This window comes from Neodiprion fabricii, chromosome 5 (genome assembly GCF_021155785.1).
Source record: "Neodiprion fabricii isolate iyNeoFabr1 chromosome 5, iyNeoFabr1.1, whole genome shotgun sequence".
NCBI lineage: Eukaryota > Metazoa > Arthropoda > Insecta > Hymenoptera > Diprionidae > Neodiprion > Neodiprion fabricii.
This window is the reverse complement of record NC_060243.1, coordinates 35,111,177-35,122,032: the sequence shown is the minus strand read 5'-3', so window position 1 is coordinate 35,122,032 and position 10,856 is coordinate 35,111,177. Positions and strand designations below refer to the sequence as shown.

Below are 10,856 nucleotides of genomic sequence, written 5' to 3'. Positions count from 1 at the left end.
TTGTCTTCTTATATCGAATAATTTCTAGTTCGAAGAACCTTACGATGTTGAAACCTATCGCATCTTATGAAACATTTACGATTTTAAAACTTGTTCAAAATTAGTCTCCGCGCATAATAATGGAACCAGAGAATATGATGTAATATGCTTAAATCGAACTTTAGAGAGACAGACAGAGCAACATACCATTTGATTTGTCGTTATCATGTCACTAATTTCCTTAGTAAAAATTTTGGATAAATGAATCGGTCCGGTCTTTATAGGGACCTATTCGGACCCTATTCATTTCGTCCAATCTGCATCTGGACTTGTTCGTAACTTATTATGCATATTAGGGCTCTAGTAGATCCCTGCATAGATCGGAAATAAATACCGTACAGAATATCTGATAGATGTGTTCTTGCTTGGCGAGATTTTCCGGTTTCGGAATTAATTCTAGCGTTTTACAAACACCCCACCAAGATTGAATTTTCACGGGCATGAATTTGACGCGGCACGGCGGCGGCAAAAAGATGTTCATGAAAATGGGTACCGACGCAACAGCAAAATACCGCGAGTCTGAACTACGTGGTTCAGTCAGTAGTTCTCAGTTGCGTTTTTATCCAAAGAATTGAAAAATCTAGGATCGTTAATTGAAAGTGTGAACAAACGGAGAAACTGAAGAAGTAAGAATGAAATCGAATAAAACGATGGCAGTTTGTCGAGGTAAGAAGATAATCTGATTCATTCTCATTATTCCAGAGTCGAATTCCAACTTCTTCAAAAAGCGAAACCAACTTCAAAAAGAAGAAAAATTAGTCCGTTCAGAATCTAATTTGTAGAGTCGTTTGCTACCGGTTTGGGGAACTGGCAGTGAGAATGACGACCAAATTATCTTTGTTTGTCGAACCGTTACTACGTGATGATGACGTTTATGTTTTCCAAAATGAATCGGGAGAAACGAACTCGTAGAATCGCCACTAGTAGAAACGGGATTGTCGAACCGCTATTATACTAATTGTAAAAGTGGATCTTTCAAGTGAATTTGTAGAACTGTTCACTTGTAGGACTGATCCGTGTAGAACCGGTCCGCTCCCGGAAACGATCATGTATTTGCTATGTATGTAGATATATAGATGTGTGCCGTCCGGTAATCCCTCACGGACAAAAACCTCCAACTTGGGTGTCAATTCGTACCTTCAACTTTTTTCTTCATGGAAATTTAACGTTATTTGTAAATTGGGGATACGAATTTTTTAAATCGAAGGTTTTTTCCGTGAGGAATGGCATGCCAGAATCGTAGATAATCATGTCAATGGCATGGGTTGTGAGATTAAGTATCATACACGATTTATTGATGCATGAAACGCCAATGGGATAATACATTCCGGTGTTGTAAACTTATATACTTATGATTATCCATTTCCATTAGTTTCTTTCCATCCCATGTCTAATACAACGTTTGTCATTTCTCACGATATCCACTACCACTTACGTCCAACCAAATGATGTTCAAATCGGTCTTTCCCTTAGGTCAATTTCAATTATGCTAATACAAGAACAACGACAACAATAATGTAACTGATATATTTTCCTTTAAAAAAACAATGGAAATGTGTGGCAATTTCAAATTCTACTTCAACGTAATCCTGAAGTGACAACTGATAATATATATATATATATTACATCGAAATAACTTATACGTAAGAATAAATCTATGCTGTTATAACACAGTCTCCTCTATGCTCTGTACCACGAGAGAACGACTTCGAGCTACGGGTAAGCTGTGAAAAATCGGGGTTACCTGACATGCTACGCCCTGCTTGGCATTAATAAGGGAGCATTCCGTGGGTGGAGATCTGATCAATGCGAACACGGAGCCTAGGTATAATCAATACGATCGACACGGGCGTTTTGCCTTTATTTGCGGTGAGGAAATAGGAGAAAGATCATTCTCTCACAATGTCTACCATGGTAGCGCTGGTGACGTAATGTCAGGCTCATGGCTTCCGTTTGTTATTGTTTGTATCGCGTGATCACGATATTTCCCGTCTTAAATTAAAGAATCCTGACATTAGCAATGCCAGCGCCTCTAGTGTAGAAAGATCTTGCTGCAAATTTTCGGCCGTTTCTTATACATCACGATCGTTCTCCTTATACCTAGGCTCCGTGAATGCGAGGGAAATACTCGTCCATCACGATGTTGTTTTCTCGTGGGGTAGAGTACCTAGCGGTATCGAGCAATAACAATTTCTCAATGTTTCACTTATGTTGTCTACTTATAATTTCTACGACATTGACAGTTAACTTAATGCTATTAATTATTGATTAACTGTGTATAGTCTAATTCTGAGCCCGATTATCTCGATTGTACGCTATCGCTTTTGGACTTTTATACCTTGACTAATTAATTAGGGGAAGAGGTCTGTATATGTATATATATACACACATATATATACACACACATACACATATATATATATATCGTACAAATTTGAGATTTTATCCAATGATATATATATATAGACATATACATATACATATATACTATTGGATATTATATATATTAATATAGGTGAACAGTTAATTACCGAACACTTTCACATCTAAGATATAGTATACTAGTCTACTGATGGTTATAGTAAGTATTTGCAAGCGGGCTGTTACCAAGTCATAGACGAGGGATGATACATTTATACGGATTGAAAACTTTCAACGTACTCTCAGACAGCTTCGCTAATTGGCACGTATTAACGGCCTCGAAACTGGCGAGAAGCTGGACGAATGTTGATTTGAAGTTAGATGTGGGTGAATTGATTGAGTGCGTAGCTGAATCCAAACGAAAATCTGCGTACCGTCAACGATTTGACGTGCATCCTGCGTCTAGATTCGATGCGTGCGGCAAACGAGGTAAGGCGTGCGATTTACCTCCATCAGTTTTGTCACGAAGGGTATGTAAATTGTTACATCGTTACAATGTGCTCAGCTCCACCCCTGGCTGGCCCATTTTGACGCGCAAGCTCCCAACGTCGTCTTCTATTCGAACGAGAAGCTTGAATTTCTGAAAGGTACAATAAAGAACGTAGAATTGTCAGTAACGCTGACTGATTCATATCATAAAATTGAAACATTCATGGAAATCTGACAGTACAATCTAGTGAAATACAATGTAATACACCAATTACAACGAGCGAGCACAAGAGTTGCACGATGTCCATTTTATTTTACAGAAGGCGGTGAAAGCTTATTCTGCGTTAAAGCTAATCTGAGACGTTGAAAGTTTTCAAGTTACATTCTCAAGCTAAAAAGTGGATCCCCTATTTCCTTTAAAGTGCCCATCTTTTTTTCTTTCACAAGCAGTCAATTTTCCTCTAAATCCCCCCTATTTTTGCCAGTCGGTTACTTTTTATTCATAAACTAAAATAGAATGTAGAAATCTATTTGATACTTGTCAGAATCATGTTTGTACTTCCAATTTAACATACGAAAAAAAATACATTAAATCTCAAAAATCTCTTATGTTTCAGTAAACCATAATTTTTACGGATTAATTGAGTGTCGTTATCCACGGAATACGTGCGCTCATTCTAAATTATTTTGTTCTTTTGAAATATCGAAAATTTCAATTGTCCCCCGGCACGCGTCAATATTATCGGAAAATTTTTATGCTCACAGGGGATTTAATTAATCGAAAAAATTTCAAAACGACCACAATAACGAACACTCTAGACACTGCGTATCTAATTTTCATTCATTTGGTTTGTACTATAAAAATGATGAAACCCTAATACGCCCCTATTTCCACAAAGCTTTTCTCTATTTGCCCTAAAATTGCCTGGCTTGAACGCTGGGACGCCTGCATTCATAGTCATCTAAAAATCTGAGGAATGTCCAATTCGCCTCGTTTCAATGCGCCTCAGGCCACTTTGCATACAAACATATCGCACACGATTATTTGCCTCAGCTACTATTCTACAAAGGTGTTATTTGACACAGCGTTCTTGTACCGGGACGTCCTAGTAGACGCCGTTGCACGTAAGTATATTTTCATTGCCAATATTCCGCAGTACGATGTCCTAATGGAAGAACGCTATTTCAAACAACGCCCGTATTATAAAAGAAGTCTGTGTCGAATAATACTGGTACACAATAAGTCCGTGTTGAATGAATTCCGTGTAAAATAATTTCCGAGGCGAATAATGTCGTGTACAATATGTTTGTGTGGAAAGTCGACTAACAATAAGTCAAATCGGGATGAAACAAAAAGACATCGTTGCTATAAAATCCGTAATATTTCAAAAAAAGTGAATATCCAAAGTCAGAAGGGTGATCGTTCGAAAGTGATGCGTGAATTAGAAGTGCGGAAAACCTGAGGATAGTATAGGTAGTGTAGGACGGTTAAATCGCATTCGAGTAACTTACCGTGTTGTAATCTCCAGGTGTCGTCACCCACGCGTAAATCATGTACCCGGGTATACACAGCATTGATGACAAGGCCGTTATCCAGCCGAGGACGTGAGACCACCATGGATATTCGTATTCCAGATACTTTACCGGTGTCCATTGCACGAGATTGAAGATGAATACACCCTAGTGATGAAACGAGAGAAAAGTTGCGTATACACATCCAAATTGTATCTAAACAAATTCGTTGCAGCGTTGACCTGTCGAAAAGTCTTTCCCAAGTTGGTTATATTACTCACGATGCAGATCATTGGCGTTGTGACAGTCCAGCATAGTTTCCACCAGGCAAGTGGGTAGTAGCCGATCATGTCACGCAATCCATCGTAAAAGCGGTTTACACCAAATGCCCAGCTGATTGAGATGCACTCGAAGAATATCAGAAAAAGCAGACAAAAACCGGATACGGCATAAGAGTCGAGGATTTGGAAAACGTACATGCCACCTTGCGAGATGCATGACAAACCAACCAAATATGACAACCCGCATACAACAGCAATGAAGATTTCCTTGCGTCGCCTCAACAGCTGTGGCCACTCATCAACCTGCAATATTTTAACGGTGCAGCAGTTCATAAGCCCTAAAATTTTTGTTCCTGGACATAAAGACAATTGATTAACGTGAGTCGTGTAAACATGTTCGAATTACCATCGCCGTTATGAAACCTTCCATCGTACAAAACTGCGAGTCGAGGCCAATGAGAAGAAGCATGAAGAAGAAGAGGCAAGACCACAGTGGGGCTCCTGGCAGCTGAAGAACTGCCGAGGGATATGCCAAAAAGGCGAGTCCGGGTCCGGATGCTGCAACTTCGGCAACTGGTTTCTGCTGTTCGTGTGCCATGAATCCAACCACAGAGAAGATTACGAAGCCGGCAAACATGCTCGTTGAAGAATTCACCGAGCAGACTATCAAAGCATCCTTATACACATCGTTCGTAAACTTATTGTAGCTGCCCAAGGCAACCAGGGTACCCAGGCCGAGACCGTAAGAGAAGAATATTTGTGTTACAGCGTCGATCCATACCTGCGGAGAGAGATATAGTATTCGTGAAGGATTAATTGAACAATCGATAGCAGTCGTGAGTAATCAACTGCATGTTTTCTTTCATTTACTTCGGATTCCCGGAGCTTGGAAAGATTTGGGCTGATGTAGAATCGGATTCCTTCCATGGCACCGGGCAGAGTGATCCCACGAATTAGAAGAATAGTTAAAAGAACATAAGGGAACAAGGAGGTGAAGTATACAACTTTTCCAGTCCACTTTACACCCTTCCAAATGCAAAAGTAACAGAGAATCCAAACCAATAGAAGAGTTCCCGCCAATTCCCAGCGTATGCTTCCCATGTGTTCTACTCCGTCACTGATCTGAAGTGCCCGTCGCCTGAAAAGAACAGTTTATGTAATTGATCTCGGTGATTTTTCGCCTGCAATGACTTTTGTTTTGTGTTACGCAAAAAATCCTCTACTAACTCCCAAAATTCTTTCACGGGGTCGGTGAGATCTGTCGCGCTGACGTTGAACTGGTTCAGAGAGCAGACCTTGATAACACCTTTGCTGGTATGTTGATTCCAGCAAAGAATCCCACTTCTATCGTAAGGGTTAACGCAGTTTTTCGTGTTCCAGTAATTGTTGCAGGTTCGCCATGGAACATCTAGAACAGATCATTTGCAGATCATCGTTAAATTTGCAAACCTTATTTACCTATATCTGTACCTATGTGTAATGCCCTGGGAGGTATTGAAAGGAGTTTGATGTTATATTCAAAGTAGTATAAGATGCTAACCGCTTCTCATTGACATGAAGAAGTAGAAGATGGCCCATGCCAGAATGACAATGTAGTAGACGTTCATCCAGCAGGACATTACCGCCGCAGCGTAGCCGATTCCCTTGAAGAGGGGAGCGATTTTAAAGACCCCAAGACCACCTATGGTCAGCATCTGCCCAAGGGCCAGCTCCATAAAGAACATCGGGATACCAGCAAGAATCAGCGTCAAAAAGTACGGTATGAGGAAAGCACCACCCCCATTTTTGTAACACAAATACGGAAATCTCCACACATTACCGAGTCCAATGGCAAGTCCGACCTTGAGGGGAAAAAAGATTTTACAGCCCGCTGGTGGCCTTCAGGGCGGTAGATTGGAAAAGCAAAAATGGATACCACGCTCAGGATGAAGTCCAGTTTCGTACTCCAGGTACCTCTCTCGGGGAGTGCTTTGTCTTTCGACTTTGATTGACAAGCCACGTTCAGTGATGCTCTGGCATCCTCGGCGCTCACCGAGTCTGCAGCCAACTCTGGATCTCTCAAGGCATCAGTCATTTTGACAACGCCGTTGAACGGCGTTTTCAATTTCCACGTTCTTGGTCGCTACACGTCCCCGTTTTCCGTCTTCTTGCGTTGCTTGAATTTTGCGACCGTCAGCCAGCCTCTTTGTTCTCCCAGGGCACCTGCAACGACTAGATGACCCCTACCCAGGAAGCGGCTGCCAGCGCATAACACGTCAATACCTCTGCAAAGTACAAAGGACGCGCTCTCGAAGTGTTATAATTTTTTGAGATCTTTTCAAATTAAGGAATATCGAGAAAGTCGATGATATGAAAAATGTGTTCGTATGTCGAAGGATATATATATAAAATGATCGAATTGCCACTAATCATGCGTACCTAATACTTGATCGTAAAATCGCTAACTCTATAGATATCGCGAGGTGACTTTCATACACGTTATGGAACTCACAATTTTATCACGGTGGGTGCTTTCCTCTCAAACACGGAGTACACGATTCTGAACTGAAAGGACATGTCATTTTGTAATCGGAAATCTTTAGAGAACGATTAGTGTGAAAACAATAGGTTGCGCTTTAGTGACGAATCATTTACTGCCACCGTTCCCTTAACATCCCTGCTACAGGGTGGACTTGCGAGAGAAGCAAAAGCATGGAAGAACTGAGACAGTGGAAAAAATGGATTCAAAGTTTCTGATAAAGCTAATCGGAAGTCCACAATTAAATTATTCCATCATTCATCACTGTAGTTTGTCCATCAATCAATCCTAACAGCAAATGTTACTCATCGTTGATTACCCTGCGACAGTGTCAGGATTTCATTGTAATCTGAAGACCTTGGCAACCAACACAAAATGGACTCATGTCCACAAGATGTCGAAAATATTGACCAATGTAACGAAATCGGATAACTTTTACGCCTAAGAGAACTCGAAATAATCATTTTCCAGCACAGTGTAGTTCAAATACACTGCCTTTGTCTTTTTCTTTGGCATCCTTCTGACGTGCTTGGAATGTGGTCTTACAAAGGTTGCATACATCGGAGAATAAAAAGAAGTCGAAGATTCGGAGGACAAAGCAAAAAAGAAAAAATGATCCATGACGAGAATATCACGACTTTGCCAAGTTGTGCGAATCCGGGGCAGTGATCGTTCCTGGGGTGCCAGCAAACCTAACACTGTGAGCGTTAATTGTACGTGTCCGGTCTGGGGGAGAACCGCGTGTAATAAATATCACGATATTTTCCCCTCTCCCGATTACAATATCGCTAAAAACTTGTTCCCACTTCTCATTCATCAGTTTCACCATCCTCAGCTCCTACCACGACAACAAAAACTAGTTATATCCGAATTGGTAACAAACTGTAACACAGAGGAAAACGAGATGTAGAATACGGTACAAAACTGACACTATTATCCAACATGATCGATCAAAGTATCGGCAATGTGATGATGTTATACCTATACCTGTGTGCCTTGAAAACTCCCAAGCTCCACTGTTACATTAAGTGGACGTCACACACTCACTTGATCTTGGTACGATAGGTATATCGCTTTGCGACTTCAATGAGATTTGATTTTTAGGTTTTATTTTCAAAATTGGGCATGACTCGACACTGTAGAAGCGGTGTGCGGTATAAATGGTAAATGGAAAAAGGCAAGAACCAAGTCGACCCTCGATGTGCTGTGGAGCGGAAAGGCCGAAGTGTGACACGCACGTTGACGTGCGCTTTTCGAAAAGCGTGTAACTGACCCCCGAAGATGCAACTTAAATCCAACAAGCTGTTCGCCAGCTCACAGAAGACTGACATCTACTTCGGGTGCCTTCAAATATTCCGATGACGTTCGTTATAGCGTGGTAACCAGCAACGAGCCCCCACTCCATCATTTTCGAACCCTTTCGTTCCTTTGCAGCGCCGCGTAATCGCATGACTGCGATTGTAGGCTGCAGAGGGAGAGACAGGAGAAGTGGCGAAATATATGATGGCCGCGAATGATTCTGGTTGGACTCCCCTCAAGATCACATCAGTATATCATCATCAACTTGACATCACTGCGAAGCCCGATACCTCCTAATTCCCAATAGCAAGCGATATCAGCGTATCACAGAGAGCTATCATGCCATCAGCATCACTGCAGACTCCATCAACAGCCATAACCGGACGTCGTACCTACTTTTTCGTACCTCTTATGCACTATCTGGACCAGCTATTTTTACCGGTAGACACATTTCCGCAGAGCGTGCGCGGGGAAATCTATGCCACCATCGTTGTGCCTAACTGTTACGCGGCTTCCGCCAGCGGAAGGAATTGCTTCGTATTGGTATAATGTATCGATGTGTACTGAGACCTCACCCTCCTCACCCCCCTACCCCCCTTCCTTCGCCATCCTCGAATGTACATAACATGCTTGTCAAGCAGATGTTGATTTTAATGTTTATATGGATAGACATTATGCAGTTTGTACGTACAGGTACCCCTTATGATACCGTCTAATTTCTCATCCCTTCACGAACATTCCATTCCAGCAAGGTTTGGGAAAAAGCTCGTTATCATGTAATAATCTGGATCGCATCCTTGCGGAAGTTTGAAAAAAAAATTTCTGATTGATAGAGGAAATAATATGTTCCGATAGTTATTGAATCGGGATTTTCTCCACAGTTTTGATATGACCGAGATCCAAACGTACGCACGAGCAAATATAAATGTAAACATGTAGAAGAAGAAGACGGAGTAGGTCTGCCGTTCAACCTATTAAGAATTGTTTCGAATTAAGAGTATAATGAGCTTGTTTATATTTTCTCATCAAATTTGCGAACATCTGTCAGAATCCGGCCACGGACGCGGCACGTAATTAGAATAGGTGAGCAAAACTAGGAAGCTGGTATTTCCGGAGGGTCCCACGTGACATCGATCTATCCCCAGCATCCGCTCTGTCGTGAGTCTCGGGCAGGGGCTGGACTAGCGGACCTGACCACACAGCGTGTACACCGATACGCGTTGAGGTACATCTATTTGTTTATGATTACACGCACAAGTCGTTACTGCTTCACGATGCACTGCGAGAGCTCTATTTTGAGCAAATTTTATTCACAATCCATCCAAGAAAAAAACAAAAATGTCGAGTATAATAGTTTATAGAAGCTGGTAGGTACCTTATAGTTACAAACGTAAACTAACTGTTCTTGGCAATATTCGATTAAAAATAATAGACAGCAATCCATTTTACGATGCGGCTGAATTCTCCGCAAAATGTTCAAATTCCAAAAAGAATTATTTTCTCTTCCATTCGATTGGCAATCTCAATTACCAATTGATTTTCCTTCACTCGGACAGCTTCTAGTGCTTCTGTCGCGGGCGTATATTATTCCATCCAGTCTCGCTGGCGTTAGCGATGTTGAATGCGTCTTTTCTTTTTAATTGTTTCTTTCATTATTCAACGATTCAAGTACAATACTATCATCTCACTAGCATAGTTCAAACTACTTTGTTATATATATATATAATGAATCCATGGAGGCGAATTCGATTCTGTACAACCATACGTATGTACAATGTACATACATAGGACGTGCAAATATGTACATATAGATGTATGCGTATGGCTGTGCTTGGCACTCACTTTGTGAGCTGATGCGACGTTCCGCGGCGAAGGGACAGAGAGGTGGCCCAAATGACAAGAGGATGTTGCTGGAATAGGCGCGGGAACCATGCGTGAACACCGCCTTGCCCCGGTCAGCCAGCTGACGCTTAAGTCTGACAATGAATCGGTAAGAAATTATCTTCTAGTTTTATAGAACTCGGGATATAATTACCGGTATTTCCTGCGAATCTACAATTAGTAAATTAATTATATTTACCAATATCATGTCATTAATACGGTATAACAATCGAGGTATAGGTACAGTAAAACGATAGAACGAATACAAAAAGTATTAGCTATTTTTTCAATACCGCGCAGTACAACCATAAGTAAAAAAGAGCTAATAACTTTTGGTGCTGTATGGAAACAATTAGATCCATTCAAATAGTTGTATGCGGACTATGACGGAGCATAGCCCTGATTAAAGACGAAGACTAATCGCACCGGCTTCAAAGGCCGTTACGGAGCGCGCAGTCCGCCTCCTTTACGTTTAT

At 41.3% G+C, this 10,856-nt stretch overlaps 1 protein-coding gene across 5 annotated transcripts; it reads right to left on the bottom strand.

The window, feature by feature from the left end:
• Positions 1-1,550: 1,550 nt before the first annotated feature.
• LOC124183620 (sodium- and chloride-dependent GABA transporter 1) lies at positions 1,551-8,535 on the bottom strand. Of its 5 annotated transcripts, none has more exons than XM_046572322.1 (10): positions 8,182-8,535; positions 7,174-7,226; positions 6,598-6,946; positions 6,223-6,523; positions 5,910-6,090; positions 5,553-5,820; positions 5,089-5,463; positions 4,683-4,985; positions 4,402-4,569; positions 1,551-3,040 (listed from the first exon to the last, which is right to left on the bottom strand). In XM_046572322.1, the coding sequence occupies exons 3-10, from the start codon at positions 6,754-6,756 to the stop codon at positions 2,951-2,953; spliced, it is 1,845 nt and encodes a 614-aa protein (XP_046428278.1). In that variant the 5' UTR covers positions 6,757-6,946; positions 7,174-7,226; positions 8,182-8,535; the 3' UTR covers positions 1,551-2,950. The 5 variants fall into 5 exon arrangements, with proteins under 5 accessions (XP_046428278.1, XP_046428277.1, XP_046428276.1 ...); XM_046572321.1 differs by having other exon boundaries at positions 8,188-8,535; XM_046572320.1 differs by lacking the exon at positions 7,174-7,226.
• Positions 8,536-10,856: the final 2,321 nt, after the last annotated feature.